The sequence below is a fragment of the Carassius auratus genome, chromosome 2 (genome assembly GCF_003368295.1).
Source record: "Carassius auratus strain Wakin chromosome 2, ASM336829v1, whole genome shotgun sequence".
Lineage (NCBI taxonomy): Eukaryota > Metazoa > Chordata > Actinopteri > Cypriniformes > Cyprinidae > Carassius > Carassius auratus.
In genome coordinates this window covers 23,508,662-23,534,949 of record NC_039244.1, presented here as the reverse complement: position 1 = coordinate 23,534,949, position 26,288 = coordinate 23,508,662, and the positions used below count along the sequence as shown (strand labels likewise).

At 36.5% G+C, this 26,288-nt stretch overlaps 1 protein-coding gene across 17 annotated transcripts in view; it reads left to right on the top strand.

Annotated features, from left to right (window-relative positions):
* The first annotated feature begins 3,166 nt into the window (after positions 1-3,166).
* Positions 3,167-26,288, top strand: part of LOC113121236 (supervillin-like) — a 65,071-nt gene continuing 41,949 nt past the window's right edge. For 8 of the 17 annotated variants that reach the window (XR_003294695.1, XR_003294697.1, XM_026291624.1 and 5 more), the window contains exons 1-13: positions 13,122-13,314; positions 15,718-15,781; positions 17,320-17,399; positions 17,501-17,558; positions 17,880-18,043; positions 18,262-18,979; positions 20,071-20,154; positions 20,813-23,005; positions 23,618-23,788; positions 24,028-24,062; positions 24,212-24,276; positions 24,483-24,619; positions 25,098-25,193. Coding sequence is in view for 15 of the 17 variants with exons in the window: in XM_026291624.1 (XP_026147409.1) it covers positions 13,257-13,314; positions 15,718-15,781; positions 17,320-17,399; positions 17,501-17,558; positions 17,880-18,043; positions 18,262-18,979; positions 20,071-20,154; positions 20,813-23,005; positions 23,618-23,788; positions 24,028-24,062; positions 24,212-24,276; positions 24,483-24,619; positions 25,098-25,193 (3,923 nt within the window). In the remaining 2 variants the exon portion in view is untranslated. Of the gene's footprint in view, positions 3,638-13,121; positions 13,315-14,991; positions 15,029-15,717; positions 15,782-17,319; positions 17,400-17,500; positions 17,559-17,879; positions 18,044-18,261; positions 18,980-20,070; positions 20,155-20,812; positions 23,006-23,617; positions 23,789-24,027; positions 24,063-24,211; positions 24,277-24,482; positions 24,620-25,097; positions 25,194-26,288 lie in introns of those variants that run through there. The other 9 variants (XM_026194957.1, XM_026291597.1, XM_026194967.1 and 6 more) reach the window with 7 other exon arrangements.

Sequence of the window (26,288 nt, the reverse complement as noted above, 5' to 3'; positions counted from 1 at the left end):
TATACAACATGAAACTATCAAAAATGTTTATGTATTCAAAGCCTATAATGTGACAGCTTACCTCAGGTAATGACAACCAGCCTCAGCATACAGGCCTACATTTGAAAAATACGTAATGAGTGTCCAAACCTAATACTGAATACTAGCACCATGCGAGAGCTAAGCTACATAAAGCTCGGCGACCACCAGTTGCAGTGATATTGTTCTGTCATTGGTTCATATCAGCGGAAACCACGAGCTCGTGTTTATCTGAGTTGACCAAACGCTTCGATACCGCGGGCTGAAGTTATTCGGTCCCCACAGTATAAAGGAAACAAACGAATAATCCAGAAAAATAAGCGATAAAGTGTCAAGCAGAGCGAACGTGTATTTAAAGGTAAGAATATCTTTACTCAAAACGCTTGCATCAGTATTTTACTTGACTCAATTAAAAGTTTGTTTTATATCGATGGTATAAAATGTAGTGTGTCTTGCTTGAACTCTTTTTAAAATTGATCAGAACTACTTATCTTGATTGTATTAATGTTTGTTTTATTAGTTTTAAGTAGCCTACTCTTTCATGTTAAATGTGAAAAAACGCAGTTTTTGAGACGTCTCTTTGTTTGAGTTATAAACTTGAGGACATGCATTTAAGTTGTTGATAAATAAAATAAAATAAAATAAAATAAAATAAAATAAAATTGAAATTTAAAAATAAAATGTATGCATTTAGCAGACGTTTTTATCCAAAGCGACTTACAGTGCTTTCAGGCTATCAATTTTTACATATTATGTGTTCCCAGGGATTCGAACCCCCAACCTTGCGCTTGATAGCGCAGTGCTCTAACAATTGAGCTACAGCAACACTAAATTGATAAAACTGATTAAAAAATAAAATAAAATACTGATAAAATTGCATATTGGCTTTAGACTCATTGACGAATTAGTTTTTGACTGAGGAGTGTGTTGGTGAACAGTGTTCTAGTTGCATTGACAGTTTTTGTACTTTGGCAAGAGTTGACTTCAGCTATTTAGAGGATGAAATTACAGATATAGACTTCCATTATATCTAAAGATTAGGGTGACCAGTAGATTATTTAATGACAATATATAATAGACAAAAGTGTTGAAATGAATAACACTAATAAATAATATATATAGATTTACACAAATGCGGTTGCTGTTTAAATTCAAACAAAAGACGCCCCTATACTTCTGTTTGTAAATGCCCTTAATTTATAATCTTTTAAGCACATTAGAAAAACAGACATATTGCTTAGACATATTCAGTGAATGGATTTGTCCGGTGTGGTCATGTGATCAATTGAGCAGTGCACGTGTGTGCTTTGGTGCTTTCTGTTCAAGCAGCTGAAGGTAAAGCTCATGAATGAATGCAGTTCTGTCTATAGGGACAATAATCAGCTTTCCACTGCTTGGTCCCATGCTGCATATGTGGACATGGATAAAGCTCATGAGGACTAACATCTGACCCCATGATTGAAGCTGCCTGTTGGCAATTGGATAAGTGACCCGAGTGCTCCTAGTACTGTGTGTCAGATGTTAAGGCATTACTGTTTTAAACATCTACTGACAGTACCAAGAGCAGCTTCATGGTCCGTTATCAAAATATCTTTTTAAACATAAATTTGGTTTGCAAATCAAATTGTGGCCTTTGCATACATAAATAGCCTATGCACTGGTGTCATATTTTTAAATAGGGGAAAACATACCGATTTCATATTTACCAATATATTTATGTCTGTACTTTACTTTTTTCTTTACTTTTAAAGAACACAGTATTCACCTCAAGAAATGAGTAACTTATTAAGAAAGTAACTTATTGAATGATTGTCATAGCACGATTTGTCCAACAGATGGCTGCCTGTCTTAAAGTATAGTGGATTTGGAGGGGACTTGTGCCATCACATCATAATAATTTTTTGTCCTATGAACTTTTTTTTTTTCATGTCTTTCTAGTTATAGTTACTAGTTACTCTATCCATTTCGGTTGCTGTGCTCCCTTTAGAGGCTGAAATTTGTCTGTGTGTGGGTGCATAAAAAAAGAAAATAAATACATTTCACCCCAAAATCAATAAATATATTTCTGTATAATATAATAATTTTGTTTATTGTCTGTTAATATTTTATTTAAGTTATTTTTACATTTAATGTCCAGATATGCTGTGGAATATGTCTGAATATGTCTGTTTAGTTCAGTTATATTGGTCATTTTAAAATAAGATGTTTCACCTCACCTGAGCTTGAAGCTTCATTTGAAATCTGTGTCTGTTCTTATATGAAGTTGCATAATGATAAGGTTCACAAACAGGTGCCACACGCTCACATTACTCATTTCCCTTGGCATTTTTGGTGAGAAAAATATTCAAGGATATTTCATAATTCGTTAACTAACCTTTTCATTGAAATAAACTTAAAAAATGTCTCGCAATTCCATCTTAATATGCTACACTGTTTGCTCTTTTAAACTTATGATTTACATAGATTTTTACACAAAATTATACATTAACTAGTTTTTTAAAAACAGTATTTAACCACATTTTATTAAAATAAATTTAATGGTGCACAACTCATTATAATAAATGTTTTTTTTTTTAATGATGCACATTGATTTTAACTCTAATTTTAAAAATTGTTACTTTAAATAAACTAACAATAAATCTAGCACAGTTCTATTTTTGTGAGTACCACACTTTTGTGTAGATGCTAGATGTATGATGCACATTGATGATTGAAAATATAATTAACCACTTTTAATTGAAACAAGCTTCAAGAAATGTGAAAAATATTCCATTTATACACTGACTGCACTGTTTGCTCTTTGCAGCTGATGATGCAAATTCATTTTAGTGCTTATTAATACAGTAAAAGCGTCAGTATTTCAAGTCTGATCCATCTGTGTGTGTTTTCTCTGATCCATGCACGCCTATATCTCTGGTACTCTGGTGAGTTTGTTGATCTAACAGCCGATTCAATCCCTGGGTCTCTTAACCCCCCCAGTCTATTTAAGGCAGATTCCCCTGCAGGACTCAGTTCTCAGGCCATACATGGAGTCCACTGGGTGAGGTTACCTCTACTCGTGTGTGTGTGTGTGTGTGTGTGTGTGTGTGTGTGAGAGAGGGCATGTGCTCTAGCATGACTCTCAGTATTCTGTCACTCTGGAGTTGTTAGCTGAACAGGGAATTCAGCAAGTTGCCACCTGTGAACTTTCAGTGACCGGCAAAAGTTCTCCATAAAGATTCCTTGGAATATATATATTTTTTTCTTTTGGATTTGGACGCTATTGGAACTGTCTGATATCTTCTCCTCTGTTGTGTGATTTTCATTAATTGTCCACCGTGTCCTATTTCCCCCCCTTTATTTCCTCCCTTCCAAATATCTTTTCCCCTCTTCTCCCTCTTTTCCCCTTTCCCTCCCCCTTTTTCCTCCTTCCTGTCTATCATCAACAGCATTATTCCTTGACATCTTTCTTTCACATGGATCAGCATCCTTTCGTTCAGTATGTGGGACATCTGCAGTCTCTTCACCTCTCATCATTCACAAACTGACCTGCACTTAGTACAAAATACTCTTTGGAAACATTTGCATTTGGAATTAGTTGCGTTTGTGCTCTACCAATGAACTTAGGAAGCAGCTACCAGTAAGTAACATTTCCATCTTCTTTTTGTTTCTCCGTGTACGTCTGTGTGTGGCGGTAGCAGTAAGCCCTAGGACTGAGCCGGCTTTATTAAGCCCCATGATAGCGTAATCCCCCTGTGACTCCATCCCACCCTGATCCACTCCTGCTGGACAATGAACAGGTTGGGAAGCATATGTCAGTGATTGTGTCGTCTACGTCCTCTTACAGCTCAACAGGTATATCTTGGCAATCTTATATGACTGTTTAATGTTCTGCAGATTCTGATGTAACTTCCTGCTTGGTTTGTCTGGTTCGTTTTAAGAAGTTTGCATTGGAGTTTGTCACAGTGGAGCTGGGATTTTTACTGAAGCATAATGGCTGGGTTTGAAACCGCAGTCCACAGAGATAGAGAGGCATCATGACTTATCTGGTCTAGTAAGATGCTTTTATCTGGTTGGATTTGGAAGACAGCATAGATGTATCATTGGTTGTTTATGATATCCTGCAGTCCTAAATATATGCTTGAGTAGTTAGTAGAATAAAAAGGATGTCTGGTGCAACAGCTGAAATAAGTCAGTAATGTTTATATGTACTAATTTATTTACAGATTTATTTATTTTATTTATATATTTGTAAATATATTTAAAATATATTATGTGATTATTTATAAATTGTATATAAATTAACATAATATAATATATCTTTATAAATAAATTCTTTATTTAGTTGGCTATTTACATTGACTTTTGTGTGTGTGTGTGTATATATATATATATATATATATATATATATATATATATATATATTAGGGGTGTAACGGTTCACAAAATTCACGGTTCGGTTCGATACGATACACTGATGTCACGGTTCGGTTCGGTTCGGTTCGATACGTTTTAGATACAGCAAAATGTAAAAACATCTCAACTTTTCAGAATGCCGCAAGCGCACCGCGGGTCATGTGACAAGAACCAACCAATCAGCTTCATCCTTTCCCGTAACAAGGTTGAGAGCTCAGCCAAGATGAAGGAACAGCTGATCATAGTTGTATATGGATTGCAATTTTGAAATAAATTTAGTAGCAGAGCTGCTGCAAGCGATTTTTAGAGCTGCAAATCCATTTATCCTTCGCTGAAATTTCCGCGTCTCATGGAGAGAGCACGTCATTGTTGCTTAGCAAAGACAGACGCCTCATGAACGAGCCCGAGCGCTTCTGCCCGAGCGCTCTCTTGCCATCACCATTATAGCTTAAAGGGAATCCAAAGTGCACCCAAACACCAGACCTGTTGGTTATTGGAGGATCTTCTAATTTCTAGTCTGTTAAATGCATTGGCTATTTTGCAACGAGCCTTCAGCGCGTACTGAGTGAGCGAGCGCCTGCTGAGTAGCCTAACATAAACATATAAGATGGTGTTTTTTTCTTCTTCGGGAGTGTCAGGGGCGTTGCCTGTTACGTTGTGTGGGTTATTGGGCTACCTTGTTGAACGCATATCATTATATTTCTATCTCTCTCTTTTTTTTTTTTTTTCAAATATAATTAATTACTCCAACGAACCGTTCGGTATACATAATGCGTACCGCGTACCGAACCGAAAGCGTCGTACCGAACGGTTCAATACGAATACGCGTATCGTTACACCCCTAATATATATATATATATATATATATATATATATATATATATATACACACATTTATTTTGTTTTTAATTATAATATAATATAAATAAACCATATCATTTTTATTTAATTTTTTTCAATTTATACCAATAAATAAGTCATTAAACACACTTGATTAACTTTGCTTTGCTTTATGTTTGTAAAATGTATTCTAGATCTTTCAACATGAGATTATTTCATGCTTGTAAAGCAGTCAGAAACTATAGTCTGTTTCTTTAAGTGGTATTAAGCCATATCAAGGAATTAGAGACTTTATAATAAGAAACCACCTAACAAACTTAGTCATGTCCTACACCCTAGCAACTGCATGGCACCCACTTATAACACTGTTTTTGCATAGAAAGGAAACATTCAGATTTTCTTCACATCATGTAAAAGTCTAAATAACCGTTTTGTTGTTTGATTTACATTGACATTCGTTAATGAAACCAAAGGGTTGGCAAATTGAATGGACCTTTTACTTGACACTGACATTTTACATCAACATGATACATTGAGATCTCTGCCCTGTTGTGCTGCTCATAAACGTGAAGGTTAGAACTCGCTGTGCCTTCAAGTCATCTGAAGCTACGTCTGAAGTCTACATTCAGCTGCTAACAGCAGAGTTGTAACCGGAGTGTGTCTGAGTTCAGTGCCAATATATGCCGTTATGTCTAAGCCTGCCGTCCCATGTGTGTTTATGTTTGCGATGTCTAGAGGAGCATGCAACCACTTCGATAAAACCACCTGCTGCTGTTCACTCAGATTATTACTAACAAGAAGTATTTGCTTCTATTGTCTTTGAAGTCAGATATTAATGACTGGTTATTTTGCTTATGCATGATACTGTGAGGCAGTTCACAAATTCCCTTTCTCAAAATATTTGGACTGTAGGCTCTGCAATATTTTGGGGTCAGATATGTGCATCATGATCTGTGATTCAGATGCTAATATCCAAGAGAAATGAAGATTGGTCCAACAGACTAAATATGAGACCGGCTAGAACTCCATAACCTCAGTGACTGAAACCGTACCCTGAAGATGACCTCCTGCCTCGTGAAAAAGAACATGCACTGGTCTAGAGCCAGTGTTGGGCAATGTGCATGAATGAAATGTTAAAAAAGCAGGATACACTACCATTAAAAAGTTTGGGCTCTGTAAGATTTTATAATGCTTTTTAAAGTCTCTTCTGCTCCCCAATTCTTTATTTATTTGATAAAAATACAGCAAAAATAGCTATATTGTGAAATATCTTTACAATTTCAAAATACCTGTTTGTAAATTTTAAAATGTAATTTGTTCCTGTGATGCAAAGCTTAATTTTCAGCATCGAAATTCCAGTCTTCAGTGTCACATGATCCTTCAGAAATAAATAACAAAAAGACCACTGAGCTTCACATTTCTGTGTAAATGGCATTGTAAAACTGTTTTTTTTTAATATACATTATACTTACATTGATTCATTTAGCAGATGCTTTTATCTAAAATGACAAAAACTGTTGCAACAGTTTAAGTTTTACATATGATTCACACACATTTGTTCCGCTCATACTTTGTGAAGGGAAGCCATTATGTGGTCTTGGTCAAGTTGTTTCTGAATATGGTTTGCAATTCTGGGAACGTATCTGAAGTGCATGTGTGTTGATGAACAAACTAAATGTGGACCTTCTGAAAAACTGTATGTAATCGGTGGTCTGCACAGTCACTGTGGTGATGAGGCTGGAAGGAGCCTACATACAGTCTATGGCTCCATTTGTAGTGTGTGTGTGTGTGTGTGTGTGTGTGAGGCCTGGAGCCAGACTCTGATATTGCAGCTGTTGAATTAGTCGCACCTGCCCTCTCCGTCAAAACAAACAGTCAGATATATTTTCAACACTTACCGTCTCTGTTTTCTTTTTGTATTTCTATATACTGTAATTATCGTTTCTACTTGGTGTTACAGTCTACAGGTGTTTTTTTTTTTTTTTTAGAAGGTATAACCCTGATTTTTAACCTTTTGTGATTTTATGATATGCATTGTGTGATGTGGACTCGGTGTGGATTGCTTGTTTGTTTGTTTTTTTTATATTTTTTATCGTCTGTTTGGACTGTCTTTCTGACAGCAGCCTTTACTGCAAAGGCAGTGCAATAATCGTAAAAAAATCTAAATGTTATGTGGTGATAAAAATTATATTTTAGATTCTATTCTGCACTTTATAACTATTTGTGTTTTGATTTGCATAGAAGCCATGTCTTGCGTGTGTGTGTGTGTGTGTTTGTGTGGATGTGCATTTCTTATTCAGCTTAGCTCTGCAGTGTATCACTATTTGATTCAAGAGTTGGAATATAATTCATCCATAAATTTCCCGCTGGTGTTGTTTGGAGCTCACAGCAGTCTGTCTTTGTCCTTTTGAGGTTCTTTCCCTGCTGTGGTGTATGAGAACCTGACATCTCTCCGAATAGAAGTTGAATTTGTGTAGTGGATGGAGTTAGATGTTGTAGGGCTGTAGGCTTGTAATGCCCTGGAAGCAAATGGCAGAATTAAACACCCATTTATGAATGGCAGTCAGTTGTAAAAGATTCTTTCTGTGTGCAGATGATGTAGTTATAGCATCTGTCAGGCTAGCCAGCCAAAACATGTCCCCTTAGTACAGATTAAAACTTTGGCTAACTCCATCTGTCTTTACAGACTTCAGATGACACTTTCCTGTTATACTTCAGCTGTGTTTGACAAGTGTATGTGAGTGTCTGTCTGTGGTGATTCTTGGATTACAAGAGAGATTCAAGAATTTGTGATACAGAAGAGGAGTGAAGAGCACAGGTTTCATTTAACCTCTCAAATAAACTGATGTTCAGAATGCATGCCTTGTGTAAGATCAGCAGTTTCCCATAAGTGAGCCAAGAACAACTTTCTTGGAGAGATGAAGTCTGTGACTGATTCAAACTCTTCTCAGCCTTATAAGAGCAGAGATTGTGAGTCCTCACCTTCTGTAGACCTCAGAGAGCAGGATGTGTTTGGACTGAATTACTAGTGTACTGCAAAGTATCCACATACACTGCTTAGTTATACATACACACCTAATCTTTTACACACAATCTAATTTATGTATAATTGATTTTTTTCCCTGAGATTATTACCCTTTTAAACAGTTAATATTATTATAATTCAGTGAATGGCACCTATAATGTTTTAAATAAGATTATTTTTTTATTTTGAAATGTGGTTATTTCTAATATATTTTACTACATTTAATGTATTTTATGATTTTCAGTGAATGTTGTCCAGCTATAATTGTTTAAATAAGTTATAATTGTTTTTGCATTTGTTTTAAATCTGAGATTAATACTGGATTTATATCATACCCTTTACCACAACTATGATATTGTGTGATTAATTCATTTATAGCCTTTTAAATATGCATTTTGTTTCTAAATTTTAGATTAATATTTGATTTGTAATTTTTTTATTTAGCATTTTCTTTTAATTTGATATAAATATATTTTAACTTTTCATTCATTTAAATCACTCTATACTGTATTCTGTGATTTATCATTAATTCAGTGAATGGGATCCAGTTATCATCGTTAAAAGAAAATAACTGTGAAATGCATTTCTTATCCTTTACTATAATTAATGTAGTATATGAATAATTCAGTAAATGGTGTCCAGTTTTGATCTTAAGGCTTTGTTAAATTTGAGATTAACATATGAGATTTTTTTGCACTTAATGTATTGGGCCATTAATTTTGTGGGTGGGTTCCATTTATCTTGAAAAATACTATTTGTCTTGTTCAAATCTAGTTTTTTGTAAAAAAAAAAAAAATATATATATTTGGCATTACAGTAAGATAAGGCAAGATGTCACTACTGATTCATTTGCTGTAGTTCAAATCAAGCACATTGCATTTTGGGATACTGTATTGCATGATGCATTGTTCACTGATTATATCTATATTATATATATTATTTCATATTTTGTTATAGTAGGTTCTCCAGATTCCTATCCTATTAACCATACTGCAAAAACATACTTATTTCAAACATACACCATGGTGATCAGAAAAGTGCAAAGACTGTTGTCTGGTTTTTGGATGGGACAACAGACAGCACACCTGACTGCTGTCTGTAAGGTATGTTCGACTGCTTGTTCTCACAGTGCAGTCTGTAGTTCAGCAGTAATTCAAACAAACCTCATGCTGCCAGTGAGCTCTCTGTGTCCTAATAAAGGCAGAAGATGAAGACCAGAACGACTAGAGAATGCAGTCTGACTGAACTCCTCCTCCAGGCTGTGCTGCGACTGCAGGTTAAATGTACCAAAGGGAGTTTTGCTAAGATTTCAGAAGTGATTGGACCATTTTCCACTAGGATAACTCTTATATTTCCATAAATGGGACCTTTTTTATTGCTTTTGATGACATTATTTTGAAACGCTAAAGGTAAATTGCGTGATTATTGACTTCTCCTATAAGAAATCAAATCTAATTTCTATTTGATAAAGCATAATATATGCATCTTCTACACCTAGATATCTACATGTTTTAAAATTCTCTTATAAGTAGCTTGAATGTGGCTCCGGTTTTGAAGCAAGTAGAAAGCTCTTTTATGAAGTGAGTTCACTTAAGGACTTATTTAGTAAGATTTTATGATAATAAAAAAATATATTGTGTAATATTGCTTGCTGTGTTTTGTTTGATTGCTTGGTTTTTATTCTATTTATGTGATATTTGTATTTTTGTATTTGAGATTTTGCCATGAAAATAACCTCAGATGCTAACATGGCATTAAATAAAATTATACTACTCAACATGGCTCACAACATGTGATTATAAATGTTAAATCTCTAGTGCCTGATGTATTTCATCACAAAATTTAATTATTTTATCACACAGCTCTCTCTCTATATATAGCTAGTAAATTTCACAATTAATTACAAATTAAGAAATGGCAAATAACACATCGAATTAAACATGGAAGTAGAAATGTCTTAAATAGTATTTTCTTGTAAAATGCACTCATATTATCTTGATTTATTTACAATTTTATTTTATTTTTAAAGTTTAAGCCCAGCTTACCACAGTATATTTGTGTATTTGTGTCAGCTTTAATCTGCTAAATGTACCTTAAAGACATATTAAGAAATATTATAAACATTAATATCATAATATTCTGCAAAGGCACTTTGAAACTATTGCTTAAATTTCCCTTTTCTTAGCTCATGGAGGTCGCCGCTGTTTTTTATTCAACAAACTTTGTTATATCTCATAAAATTCCATTAGGTAAATAAAAATAGACAATGATTGAGACTATAGTTATGTAAAAATTAAAGTAAATAGCATTGTTCACATATAGTCATTTGGTTTTGAATAAAATCTTTTGACAGTTAATATCAGACCTGACAGATTTGACAGACCTGGGAACAGTTTGTGACATTAGCTGTTTCCATCCACCTATTTTTATGTGCATTTTGGAATATCCCATAAAAAATGCTGAATGGAAATGACAAGATGGGCATAAAAAAATGAATGTGTTCAACTGACTCAGATAAATTATTTTTACCTCTTTCCTCCTGTGTCTCCTCGCTACTCCGATTCGCGCGCACTCATAAAGTTTTCCAAACAAATTTAAAATATAGTCTATTGCCACTCTTTCGTCTTCTCGTGCTGGCCGCATTCACTGCAGTCGGACAATGGAGATTCGCGCTCCTAAAATTTTCAAATTGGCCATAACTTTTAATTCGTTGCTGCCAACTGGGGTGGCAGCTGAGGTGGCAAGGGTTTCTTTAAGGGTGGCATTTGCCACCCCATAACACCCCGTTAGATCCGCCCCTGCTGACAAATAAATCCTTGGGTTAGAAGCATCGAGTTTAGATATCTGTGCGTGTGTTTTTAGGTCTTAAATGTACTTTCTAAATCTCTAGTCAGGGCAAGGAAAGAAAAATAGATGTCATAACTATGTCAAAATCTTGTATATATTGTTTTTATCATACAGAGTGTATCCTAGAATACGCTAAGGGAGAAGAAGCGCTAGAGATATGACTTCAAGAAGTGAAAGGAATATGATAGATGAGGTAGTGTTGTTAAGAGAAGAGCACCTGCACAGCAGAGCTGGATAAACATAATTTAACCACTCCCCCTTGAGGCCTCTCAGCCAATCACGTCACATATTACCTTATTAAGGGCAGCAATGCTTAGGTGGTCCAGTAAGACAGCGGACAGAAAGATGGACGTGTGTGCACGTGCTAACATGGCTGGGCTTTTCTTAAAAACTTTTTAATATGTTAGAGCTTTATTCAAAATTTGGATAATAAATGTATGTACTTGGGTTAGTTATGAAAATAAAAAACACTCTTTTGTTGATTTAGTGGTATTACGCTGTACCTATTTGTATTCTAATTAGTGCTACTTTTCCATCCAGATAACTTTCTAAACTGCATGTTTACCATGTGCAGTCCTGCTTTGCACAATGTGCATCGTACTGTTAACAATATTCAAGGTGCCAGTAAAAGTGGCTGTGTTGTTATTCAGTAAGCTAGCTATAAACATGCTAATAGTTTCCTTCAGCCCCTTCTCATGTCATGACTGAGTTTTCCGTGTTATTTAGTGAACCCCACAGGACCTTTCCTCTCAGTATGCCCTCTAGAGCAAACTGTGACACTGTCAACTTGTTATAATACTTTCACACCTAGTTGTGGTATTTTATTAGGCTGTATTGGCATATGCCTGTTTTTTATCAGGTAACTGGCTTGTTGCATTATGTATGGTTAGTCTTTCATTCTCTCTGTCTGAACAGATGTTATACTAACAGTGATTTGCTGCAACATATGGTGGTCTTTCAATTTTCAGTAAGAATTGGCAATTTGAGGCAATGTGATTGATAGAGACCCTTTAAAAGTTAACTTTGAACATGTGAGTGCAGACAAAGGTTTCACATGATCCAGATGCAGCTGGATACAACAGGAATCAATGCTATTTTGTTATTACTGTATTTTATATGCTATATATTTATATTATAGACTTATCATTTTTATTAATAGTTTAAAATGACTTATTTTTATGTATTTTTTTTTAATTGAGTTGTTTTTGTCATTTTTATTTTTCTGTGTACTATATACAGTAGTTTATTTGATTATTTTTTTAAGTTTTTGCATGGGTTATGTTTCAAGCCAATTTTCCAGTGTTTTTCATCTAATATGTTTATTTTATTTTATATTTTTTCAGTTAAAGTATTTGTTTTACTGTTTCTGCAACACTGGCAGAAATGTTATCAAACATAGCGCCTTAAAACTAGGTATTAAAATTGTTTTGCATTTAAAATTACCAGTCAGTTTGCTTTATTAATTTTTAATGTTAACACCAAAAAAAGCAAGTATTGTAATGCATGTAATGCAATATTAACCAGCTAAACCTGAACGTCTTTGGCAACACAACAAAAGTAGAACCCAGATGCTCATAGCAGTTAGCATAAAAACTCAAAAAGCGACTCACATTATAGACATTCAGGCTATACATTTTTTTTTGCCAGTATGTGTGTTCCCTGGGAATTGAACCTTTTTGTGCTACTTATTCAATGCTCTTCCACTGTTAAAGGCAGGTCAGACCTAATAAAAGTCTTTTAATTAGCAAATCATCTTTGCATCACCAAGTATTTGTGACTCATGTCCTGTATTGCTGACGTGTGTGTGTAAATGTAGCAGCGCTTGTGTCATAAGTACAGGAATCCAGCGTGCTCCCACAATCCAATTTTATCATCCAGGTTAATTTCTGCCTTTAACTAATCAGATTACTGCCTGTGAGCTGCTTTAGCACCCCCCCCCCCCTTCCATCCTCCCATGTGTTTGCTTAGCCCCTCCAGTTTTGCCTCTGTGCGTTTCCATCACATCGAGTCAGTCCGTTGCGATCCCTCTCTCTCTCTCCTGCTCTTTTATTCTTCTGTCTGAGCCTGTGATCAGGACTGTCTGTTCTTTTCCTCTATTTCCTCCGTTTTCTTCTTTCCTTTTCATTCCAACATGTTTCATAACCCGTGGATTACTAACTATCTCAACCACATCACACAGTGTAGTCAAGGTAAGTGTTGAACTCTTACTGTAACCAGGCAGTGAGGTTGATTTATGGGAATTTGAGTAAAATTTTGTGAAGTTGTTTGATTTATGAATGGATTTGGTTAAATCGGTTTAATATTATGTGATCCTGGATTTTTTTTAAAATAGCTGAACGAAATAGAAGTATATTACTCTTGCTCTGCTTTTGTTCTCTTGAGAATGAAGATTGATCATTGATCAGAAGTTGACTGAATTCTTGTGGTGTGCTGCTAAAGGTTGCTTTGTACTTCAGAAGTGATTAATGATAGTCCTGCCAGACTGATTTGACCACAGTGAGATTGTCTGAATCAGCTGATGACTGATGCCAAATAGATCGAAGTGGTGTTTAGAAAATCTAAAAGACAATGTCAGTGTCTCCTTGTCAGCTGAGATTAGCAGATGCAAAGTATGCATTTTTTTTTTGTGGAACTTGAGTAAATAATGTGTAAAAGGGTTAATAGTGACAAGCACAATTAAACAACGTAAATTAATAAACAAATATTTGCATACATCCATACGCAACCAAAATCAACCAACCTTTAACGTGTATATCAGACAATTAATCATAAAGCATAGTCTTTTTGAGGTTATTAGCTAAAGTCTTCTGTGGGAACAGTTCATTCTTTTTAAATTTTAAGTAAATATTGTGTCAAATTAATTTAATTTGCAGCAATGTTGTATACGCTGCCTTTCAAAGATTTAGGTTAAGATAAATAAAATAAAAAAAGGTTAATTAATAATTATTAACCAAGGTTCCATAAAAAAGTTATATTTCAAATAAATGCTGTTATTTTGTTCTTTCTATTAATCATTGAATTTGGCACAAAATATATCATAAAATAAAATATTAAGTCAGCATGTTTCTCGATCTGATCTGCAAATCAGTATATAATAATGATTTCTGAAGGATCATGACTGACACTCAAGACTGGAGTAATGTTGCTGAAAATTCAGCATTGCATCACAAAAGAAATTACATTTTAAAATATATTAAAATAGAAAATGGTCATTTGAAGTTGTAATAATATTTGACTCTATTTTTGATAGCAGTATGAACATCAGCCATTGAGAAACTTGTTGGTCAGCTGCTTAACTTTAATCAAGTCTCATTGAAGTGGAACAGTAATAACTTTAAATGTCTCAGTCTAAGATGATTTCTGTGTTTTTGCGATTAATTTTGTGACCCCTAGATAAGCCTTATCTCAGCTACCAAAGTTTCACAATTGCAATGGATTTGACGTCGAATCTCTTTGCCTGCAGCTGTCTCTCTGATTGTACTGTTCACCATGAAATGAACCCAGACTGTATCTCAACACTGTGTCAAAATGGGCTAATGGCAGGACGTGTTTTGCTATCTACACTTAAGATCATTAAATCTTTCATGCAGATTGCGTAAAAGTGGTTTACTGGACGTTCTGTTTTTCTGTGCTGTGAACTACGTGTGTTTTAAGGAGCGTGGACCTTTGAGCATGGTCTATTTTTTACCCTGATCTCCCCAACTAGTATTTTTATCAAATGCCTTGTTCTTCTAGTCTCCCCTCTGCTCATTTTTTGGCTGTCCGCATCTTGATTCTCAGGCAACTCTGGGATGGAAACTTTTCTTCTCCACTCATTCTTAAAGTGATCAGTCCTCAGCCCAGGTGCTCTATTTGGAGGGGGTAAATTTATCAGCCGACCCATGCTGGAGGACGTTAAACACAGTAATTCGAGCTTGTCCGTACAACAGGGTTAAAAACATTATGGGTTTAAATGGCCAATACAATGAAGTCAAGATGGAATGTGGTTGAAATTTTTGTGGTTGTTGGCAACAGGTTGCATATTTCCATTTATATAATGTTCCATTTCAAATTTTGTCTAAAATAAGTTTGTATCTTTCCTGAACTTGGGTTGCTTAACGTCAGTGTAAGCAATATTAAATTACATTTTAAGTACACAAAAGTATTCAAGTTGAACTGAAAAATTCGGTTTGTGCTTTAAAAGGCCCATTCACACCAAGAACAAAATCTGTTATTATAACTATATTAGTGTTGATAATGATATGTTTGTTATAAGTATGCGCTGCAGTTTTATAGTCTGCTACTTTAAATGCTCAAGATCTTTAAACTTGGGTGGCTTCTGATTGGCAATGTTTTTTTTAATTGTTATGAAACTGGCAATATTGTTTCGTTATTGTGTGTATTTTCATTATGTAATCAGACCATTCAAATTATCATTAAAACTTTATAAGTATCATTATAGTTCTCAATGGGAACAGGCCTTTATGGTCCATTTTATTTTTTGTCTTTCGGATAGATTTGGGCAATGCATAACAGAATTTCAGAGATATTTTCTTCTTAAGTTTTAAAAACAAATGCACATTTTTAAGAGTTTGTCTTGTTTCTTTTCACAGGCTTTGTTGGTGAAGCTTCTGCTAAGCTCTACAGCCCTGCACTACTGACGAAAAGAGCAATAAGGTCAGAATCCATTCATCTCTCAATTTTAAAGACTTTTTTTTTTTGACCCAACCTTTCTTCTTTTTGTTTTAAAGCTGATCCCATTAGTTTAATTAAATACGGAATTAATCTCTTTATCTTCTTTAATACTTTGCACTAAATGCAGTTAATAAGATGCTACTGAATTTTTTTTTTTTTTTCTCGAAAACTATGTTGCACTATGGACTTTAGGACATTGATTGTGTGTTGTCTTGCACATTTTGAGCTAAATGAAAGGATAGATATTTTGGATACTTTGGTCAGTAACTGTGATTTAAGAATCAATATATTGTGCAGAGTCCTGGCCAATGATAAAGACTTTGCTGTAAGAGAAGGGGAGGCATAGTCTGCTTTTATCATCACAGACCCAGAGTGTGTATGTGTAGGTGTATGCATGTTATCTTTTGTTGTTTCCATTGGTTAAACTGTTGAAAGAGAAGAATTTGCTCTTGACATCTTTGTGTTCAAAATAAATCAAAACTTCTTTCATCCTGGTGTCCTCAATATAACACAATATAGAAAAAAGACATGTTTTAGTCACTTACACAAATTCAACCAGTATTTAACAAAAATCTGAAGTCAGAAATCTAGTCAGAATTTGTATGTTTATTTACAGTATTAGTAAAATATAATTTTGTTCAATTTTAATTTAAAATTAAATTAAGCTAATTTCTTGATTCTGATTGGTTGCTACATGTTACAAGGGCTTTATAGAATGGTGATGATGTAGTGTGAGATTTGTTGACCACATTACAGTAGCATTTAATTCCACCACATTCTTTCTTGACACATTTAAGCTGGTTAGTCACTGCTTGTTTTTAAATTAATCAATGTTGTAATAGCCATTACACTTTGGTATGCATTAATGTTCAATACTGCAGTTGTACAGAGGCAGTTATCCATCCATGCATTGTTTCCATTTTGGGTGTGTCTGAAAAGTTTCTGCGAATGCAGTCTAAATTAGTCTAAGCTCTTATTAGAGTTCTGCTGCCCTGCTTTTGAAATTATTTTGCATAGCAGCATGTGTAGCAAAGGGTTTGCTGTAAACAGGAGTAATTGGAGTGTGCTGTTTGGGCTGGCAGGACTGGTACCAGGGTGAAGGGAACTCTAGATGTATAAATACCTTAGCAGCTAATCTATTCCTCTGGTCAGATTCAAGTAAACGTTCAAGATCCTGAAAGCTAATTCAGCATTTTCACACGGGAACACATTGGAAAGGTTGCTCTTGACCTGCCAGTGTAAAATTTTGGAGGCACTCTGTGCCAAATTAAATTCTTATAAGGTGTGCAGGTGTTGGAAAAGTGAATATATTGAGTCAGGTTGGAGTCATAGACAAGCAGGCAGTGCATATACTGGATGCGCCAAGTAGGACATGTTCCTGGGTCCATGCCTTGTTGATCCTAGAACAACATTCCTAACATTAACCAATCAAATGTTAAAACATTAACATTAAATCTATTGAAATTACCACATTTACTAAAGCACTGTTGTTTTGAATCATGCACTCTGTATTCTTACAGCTTTGGTGTGGATGACAGGACCTCACTGGTTAAGAGTACAGCAGAAATTGATGCTAACATCCTTGCTGTACTGCCCAAAGGTGAGAAATGCTAAGATAACAATGTGCTTGAAACGTTGAACAATAGGGATTTTTGGCTTAAGTAAAGTAGTTGAATATTTACTAAAACACTTGTCTTTTAGTTTCAGAGCTAAGGAAGCAATTTGAAACCTCTATAAGAAGTAATCCAGAAATGAACAGGTACATTTGGACTAGCACATGTTTTCTATGGATTAAAATTAATAAGGCATCCCTAAAGCTTAAACAGTTGAACTTTGCACTAGCTAAAGGTCATGGGTTTGATTCCCATGAAATGCATGAACCGTTAAAATGTGTAGTACTTCGAATGCAACGTAAGCGGGTAGAAGTGTTGAGAAATGTTACATTTGAAAATACAATTCTCCATTTATAATTAACTTATTTTACATGATTTATTCATGAAAAGCACTGTCAGGATTAGACTCTCTGTCTTCCACAATGTTGCGCTACCCCCAACACTGGCTATAATGGCTTCTTATACAGGAAAGAGAGAATCGCACAAAGGTTAGAGGTGATTGAGGCTGATTTTCCACCTGCTCTTACTACAAGCATGCAACAAACAGCTGGCCTGGTGACCAACCGACTTCTGGAGGAGGACACACCACGCTATACACGTGCTTCAGATACCAGGGATCCAGGAATTGTGGGTAGGTCACCACAGCAGACGATATACTAGCTAAGACAAGAGTCACAATGACTTGATATTTTTTATACTATTATTTTGACAAATCTCCTTTAACATTGGAATGCAGGGAAAAAAATTCCCCAAGATTTACACTGAACAAGAAGCTTAGGTCATATCTTGTGCCCAAATAATTGTAGAATTTTGTTGATCCCTACTCACTCTCTATTTGTTACATTACAGTACGGCGCTATAGCTGTGATGAGATAGAAGCTCGAGAGCGGCATTCCAGAGCTCGTTCACATCCAGATCCACAGTTGTCCACCAATCCTGAACCAGTCGGCCCTACCCCAGCAGTCTCTGATGCAGCCAGCCTCAGCTCTAAAGCAGAGCGGATTGCGCGTTACAAAGCTGAACGTCGGCGACAGTTATCAGAACGTTATGGAATCCTCCTCGACCAGGAGGTGGATCTGGATTACACACCACGCTACACGCGTGCACGAAGAGAGTCTGACCTGTCAGACAAAGGACCTCCTCCTGACAGGGGACGTGGTGAAAGCAGGATGAGAGGCAGGGCAATGCAAGAGCAGGGTGAGGGGCGGGACCGAAGCAGTAGCAGGTCTAAATACACCAGTTCAGGGATAGGGCGGGTGTTCATGCCTTCTGACCCCACCCCCAATCCTGCTCCTCCTCCATCAGGCTTTAATTTCGAGCGAGAGAGAGAGAGGGCAATGAACTTGGAAAATTATAGACGAGCACCTGACCGAAGTCCGAAACCACACCCACAGGAAGCTCCGGTTCCCATAGAAACAACAAGAACCCAACCAAGGAGGGGGGTCGCTGTTGTCACAAGTTCTCCTAGGACAGCACGCAGAGCTTCATTACCCCCAACACGATATGGCATCTCTCCTGGAGACCTGTTCATTGAGCAACAAGCTCAAAATATCCTCAACAGACAGGGGTAAGTATGTTTACTGAGTTCTGGATCTTAAAAAATATGTCTTAGAGGCCCCTGATTTTGACTGATGTTATTTTCTTCCTGTGTTGGAATACTTTCTTTAAAATCAACAAGTTAGAATGGGACTTGCTCTTTTTTTAAAATTTATTTTAAAGGAAATTGAAGGCCTCAAAGTTAATTGGATAGTTAATTGGTACCAAGAGTGATTTACAAAAATTCTCGTAAGAAAAGAAAAGAGATTTTCATTAAGAAAAATCTAGATCTCTGCTCTTAATTTAAAAAAATTTTGCTTTTTGGAAATCATTATATAAAGTAAGTAAAAGCAACAGGGTTAACAGTTGCCATTGTCTATCTTCCAATAAAGTGGTGGACCTCTGCAAGTTTTTTTTTTAATTACTCAGATAATGCTGAAGATCTTGAACATAGCCCAGGTAATAAATATTAAACAGACCAGCTTTTGTGTTTAGTCCGGTTCACAGTCATGCCAGCGAGCTGGTGAGCGGGGGTGAAATATGTAGAACTGTTCACTGGACATCAAGAATTTCACTCTGAAGCTCTGTTGAAAGATACTGCATGGTCACCTACTTTCAAAGCTTAGTCTCCCCATAGTAGTGGATGAGAAATGCACGTTATTTAGTATGACAGTAATTGGCATTCATAAAATCTATCTTTAGATCAGTAGAGAAGAGCAATACATTTATTTTGAAACACTTGTACTTTCAGATTTACTGACCACAGTTTGTGTATGTCATTGTGACTATTTGAGCCTTAAAGACCTCTTATCTTTTATATCTGAGTACAGGTGCATGTGTTCTATCTGAATTTTTACATAACTTTGAAACTCTAAACAACCCTTGAGGAGAAAGAAGTCCATACTGATGATATCGTACTTAAATGAAGGCCACTAAGGCAGTAATGATGACAGACTAATTGAGGAATCTTATATGAAGCTAAATATCTATACAAGAAAAAAGAGGAAATCACAAAGGCTCATTGAGGATTGGTAAAGCTATGGGTGTGTTTTGTTATAGTGCTGAATGTCATGATGATGTTATTGTGATAACTGATCTGGTCTGGGCCTCTGTGTCCTTTAGCTTGGCAGCTCTCTCTCAGAGTGAGTGGTCCCTCAGGAGAGACATGGACAATGAAACATACTCACAAATCAACTGGCCATCCAGGTATCAGAGTGGGAGTGTAACCCTTTAAATTTCCCCACATGACCCGCTAACTCCATTTTCCAACATTTGACCTTATATCCTATGAAGTCCATAAAGACAAATATACATTTTTACATTTTTAGTTTTCGTCCCTTGACATTCTCAATATGCAGTCATTGTAGAATTTGCCAAACAGTTCCCTAGTTGACCCCCCTCCTCTATCCACTTTTTTTTTTAATTCCACTGACCTTTGACCCTAACCAGAGGCCAGCACCTAACAATGAACTTTGGATTCATTCCTTTTCATTTTTTCACCTCAAAACCATATAACAGGTGGAGCTTATTTGTGTGTCAGGGAGCCACTGCTGGTTGAGAGGTTACTAGTAAATGGTTACTATTACTTGTTAATGTTTTTATATTTATCAAAGGTTTGTAAATAAAGGAACTTTGCTTTCCAGCTGTTGAAGAACTTGAGAATTATTATTTTTTCCCCTATTATTTCAACATTTATTTCAGGCAAAAGCTAGTTGTAAAAATTGAAACATACTATTCTAAGGGAAGTGGTGGTCCTTGTTCTTGATGATTTTGATTTTGATGACACTTTCTCTCAGGATGATAGCATGTCATGTTTTTGAATTAGATGTGAATGTGAATTCCTCTCTTTCCTCCCTTCATTAAGAATACGGGTAAGAGAGAAAGAGACAATCTCGGGAAGAGGTTCTGATTCAGGGCCAGATGCATCCTCTGTCAGACATAATCCAACAGTTGCCCCTCCATATTTAGCTCCACGACCTCAATCTGTAAACCAACCACGAATACAGAGCTCCGAACCCCCAGTCCAACAACCACATCAGGGACTGGAGACTCGTCAACAAAGGGCGCATAGTGTGGAGCGGCCACGATTTCAGCGCACTCACAATATGGATTCACCTGCCTTTCATCAAATAAGTGAAATTGGTAATCATCAGCGTGCCCAAAGTGCAGAGCCCCCAAACTATGAACAAAGTCCTGGTATATACCCTAGCACCATGAGTCATCAGCCTGGATTTAGGAAAATCAAGCAATTTCTACCAAGGCAAGATGGTCAAGATGTTCAAGAACCATCACAAATGCACAGACCTTCCCAACAACCACACCCAGCTTACAAAAGTCCCCAGCAGCCATCACCTGGTCCCAGAGATGCCCCACCACATGTACACAACTTTCGGGCTATCCTTCAACCAGTACCTTTGGATCGGGATACTTTCCAGAGAGCTAAAGCACATGCATTTACTCAGAAACCTCTACATGAACATGAACACACCTTGCATACACGTCCGTCACATGGCCATTATGGTCACAGCCAACCTCTGCAGTATGGTTCAGTCCAGGCTCTACCTCCAGCATATGGACAAATTGTTCATTCAGCTCCTTCCTATACACCTTCAAATGTTCATGCAGCTCACCCTGTTCCTGGACCTTCACTTGGTAAGTCTGAGATGATGGACCCCAAAGGACACTTGGCCGCACCTGGTTCAACATCTGCTGACAAAGAGGGTGAAGAGACTAGACAGAGGGCTAGTGCGGATCACATTCAGACCATTCAAAGAAAATGTCGACCAGTGTCCAGAAAGGATCCAGCCTCAGAAGGGTTACTTAAGGGCAGAAAGGCTGTGCTACCCTCAGAAATCCACCGCAGGCAAAAGAGTGTGGATGATCCCATGCGTGGACAAACTGAGGAAGGTTTGGAAATTCTGAGAATCAGAAGGATCAGCCAGTCAGAGGAAATGGAGGGGAAAGGTGGAAGAAAGTTGCACCAGTTGGAAGAAAGGGAAGGGCCTAATGGAAGAGGAATTGCTCAGATGGAGGAGGGAACAATAACAGGAGAAAAGGTAATATGTCTAATAAAAGACAAAGAACAGCATGAAGACCGAAGAACCAGTCGATCTGAAGAAAGACAGGTAGATAATGGCACAAAGAATAGTTGGACAGGTGAAGATGTGGTACGTGGTATAAGGAAGATTGAACAAAGAGAAGAAAACAATCAAGGGACTGAAACTAAAAAAGAGGACTGTCAAGATAATTGGAGCACTAACCAGTTTGAGTGGATGGAACAAAGAAGTGCGAGCAAGGTTGACGAATTCAAGGAAAGAGAATGGGAAGTTGTTCGAAGACAAAGCCAAACTGTACAGTCCATTGAACCACTGGTACAGGGTGATAAGAAAACCAGTCAAAAGGTAGAGGAACAGCAAGAAGGCCAAAGGTTGCTGCAAAAGGAATTGTCAGAAGGACGTGGTAGAAGACGACGGATCAATCTGTCAGAGAATGAAGAAGGGCATGTCAGACGGAGAAGGATAAGCCAATCAGAAGATGATTGGGAGGGACGTAGGGTACATAAAATTGGCCAGTTGGATGAATGGGAGGTGGAAGAAGTGCATCGAATGGGTCAGCCAGATGATAATTTTGAAAGACATGAAAAAGGAAAACAGAGGGTAAACACACACCTACCTGAGGAAATGGACACTGCTCCCACACAGCTAACCACTGAGCAGCATTTTCCACACCATATGGTGGGGGATGTTGGAGGGTACTTGCAGAAAGGTTCCTCCCTCCCACAAGCTCAACACCGAGTGAGTCAGGATGCAGGTGACCTGAGACCAAAGGTGCGAATCCGTTCCATGTCAGATATTGGAGTAACTCAACGGTCTGCTGCATTGAGAAGTCTGGAGTGTGCTGCCAGTCGAGAGTCTGCAATGGTGATGGATACAGGGTTTCATACTAGAGAGCCGAGTGGTGTGGCCAATGGTGAAATGGGCACCTTGGACACAAGAGTTTCTGTGGCAAAGCTGAGACATTCCTACCTGGAGAATGCTTCTGGACGCAGGCCAGAGCTGTATGTGAACTGGCATGTCCAGCATGCTAATTAAAGTTTTAACAAAGATTATGATTAAACCCACTAACCTCAAAGTAATAATCCCTACTTTTGGATATAAACTTGTTTTTTAATCATAAGCAAGCATGTGTTTGCTGCTGTTTAATCGGAGGTTTAATCTAATTGCTGAGACTTTGCCACTCAGCATCTAAGCAACTTAGTGTGAATAGTGGCATTGACTAATAGCTTCAGTGATGACTTCCAATTTAAATGACTTAATCTAAACTTAATTTAAATCTATTTTAGCATCTCCTCTAACTGTATGGACATCAGGACAAGATTTTGTAGATTGCTAGGTGTGCAAACTGTTTGATCTTAACCTTGCATTGGTATTGTGAAAATACATTTGACTTCATCAAATGCATGATTATTATTGTGAATAAAATGTATTGTGAGATTTGGAAATGTATCAATTTATTTGTTAATGTATTGCTGAGAATGAGAATTTTCTTGTGCACACAAAAAAAAAGTCTTAGGGATTTTTGTCTGCAAATGTTGTTTTATAGGCTCCATACTAAACTAATTCTAAATAAAAATGCCTTTTGTTAATACAATCTTTCCTGTCTAACAAAGGGAGTCTAAAGGAGAACAGGTTCCCACAGAGAGTGATCCAGTTACCAGCGGTGACCGCGATAGAGGAGCACGTCGACCCAGACTTTACATTTCTCCTGGTGATGACAGGAAGTCATCTGAGAGGTTTAGAACCCAGCCAATCACATCAGCTGAAAGGCTGGAAACTGATAGGTACAGTGAAACAGGAAGTGGGGGGTTACACTGAAACAACCATTTTCTATCATTAGTGGTAAATTGTCACTGTTTTTTGTGTCAGAGTATTTTTAATAAATATTCTTCTGAATTTGATTATGAATGCATTTTTAGAAATCTGCATTAGGTCTCATACATTTTTCATTTCTTTAGTCATCATACTACAACTGAATACTCATGGTCAAATATTTTTGTTCTATTTGTACTTTTATTTTTAGGTCCCGTATTAGTCCAGAGCTTCATCATGCAGAATGTGAGTCAAAATTTAAGCAATATCATATAAACTGTTGTACCAAATATCCTGAGCTGTGATTTGGTCATAGTCATGCTTTTTGAGTTCTATAAAAAAAGTTAAAATTGAGAAACTCATTCACTTTTTTTTTTTCTTTTTTTTTTGTCCAGTGGATGAGGAAAAAATGGATGAACGAGCTAAAATGAGTGTGGCAGCCAAGAGGTCTCTTTTCAGGGTATCAAATCTCTGAAGCATACACAACTTGTTTATATTTTATATATTATCTATCCATCTATAGAGAGAGAGATAGAGAGAGATTATCCTAATGGTTACAGAAAATATCTGAATCTAAATAGCATAAAAGAGTCAATAAATTTAGTTAGTTAATGTAGTTAATACTACAATTTTTTTTTTTTTACCTCTCCTGGTCCTGTCTTACAGGAGCTGGAGAAGACTTCAGATGGAGGTGTCCCCAAACCTCGATCACGCAATGCTGCGATTGAACGAAGGCTTAGACGAGTGCAGGATCGGTCACAGACACAGCCAGTCACGTCACAGGAAGTTGTCATTGCTTCTACGTAAGTCATTATCATATATACTTTTTGAGATTTAAAGGATCTACTTTCATATCACTAAATCACTTCCCTGCAATGTTTCAAGAAATAGTTTTGCAAGAAGTGACAAATTCTGTTTATGTTGTCATCTTTCCTGTGGAACACAAAAATAATTCTGAAGAAGGTAGAATTATTAACAAATAACAGCTTGGATTTCGTGTTGTATTTGTAAAACTCCATAAAGCCAGTACAACACTACTTTTAGTGTTTTTATGTTATGCTTTGAACTTGTGGTCCAGACTTTTTATTTTGGGTGAATTATTCCTTTAAAAAGAATAATTAATTCAATAAACTCATCATTGACTACTCACATTCCCATAATCAGTTGTTTGATGCTGAATGACTCATTGCTTTAAAACTGTACTTGGACCGTGATGTTTCTGTGATTTGTTCTACAGCCCAACTGATTCTTGTTCACTTCACTCTACATTCTTTTTGTTAGTTCCCACACTCCCCCTTCCCAAGGCATCACTATTCAAACCACTGCTCCCAGAATCCCCAGTCCCGCTGTAGTCAGCACTTCCATGAATAGTTTCAGGTATCATTTGAATGCTTCATTTTAAAAAAAGAGCATATCTTATGCTCTTTTGTGTATAAATGAAAATATAGGTCTTGTCGTGTTTAGCTGCATGCTGTTTCTTTGCATGACTTAGACTTTTATGTTTTTTGATAGCATGATTACATATTAATAAAGAATTCAGACCATACTTAGAAAAAAGAGACCAATTACCCAGTTCATTCATTGACTGGTGCATTGGATTAATCCATTCTCAAAATGTTGCACATCTCAGTGGGAATGTTCATGTGCCAGTGCACCATCTGCTGGTGGATCTGTCCTCCATGCACTGGTGTAAATTGTGGTTGGAAGTGTGAAAAGAGTTCCCATATTTTGAAATGTGACCAAGTGCCTGTGTGTATTGAAAAGTAAGAGTATGAGCATGTGTAGGAGATATGTATGAGAATGTGCAGATGTTTTGGGTGTCTACATCAGCACGTGGCCACCCAGATTAGCAGTAAATAGTAACGTGCTAAGTAGCAAAACACATTTGGCATTCTCTCTGTGCTTTGAAATGTCAGAGGTATCACCCATCTGACAACAACTTTACAAGAGTGACAGAGGGTGAGAGATTAACATAAACTAGAAAGGCAAGAGAGAGTAAATCATTTTTTTTAATGAAATTAAATTAAGTACAAGAGCACAACACCAATGCATGTGAGACCTGTGTCTGGACATGAACTGGACTGGAACATTGGCCAGACATTGAGTTGAACTCAGTTTGTTGAAACTTACACAATTTGATTGAAACTACAGAGCCTCACTGATTAATTCTACTAATAACACAGTAGCCATCTCATGGTATAAGTTATTGATAGTAACTGTACAATTACGTAATTATTGTAGACTTCTAAATATCTCATGAATCCATTTCTGTGAAACTTTTGTTGTTGTTATTCCATGTTTGTGTGTTTGTTTGCTTTTTAGCTAAATTATACTCTAATGTCCCATTGGCAAATAGTTTTCTTGTTTTCTGACAAGATTTGGTTAATGCTTAAAAAATAAATATCTAAGTATATCTAACATGTCTTATCTAACAAACTGGATTACTTACTGGGATACTTATCCTAATTGTTA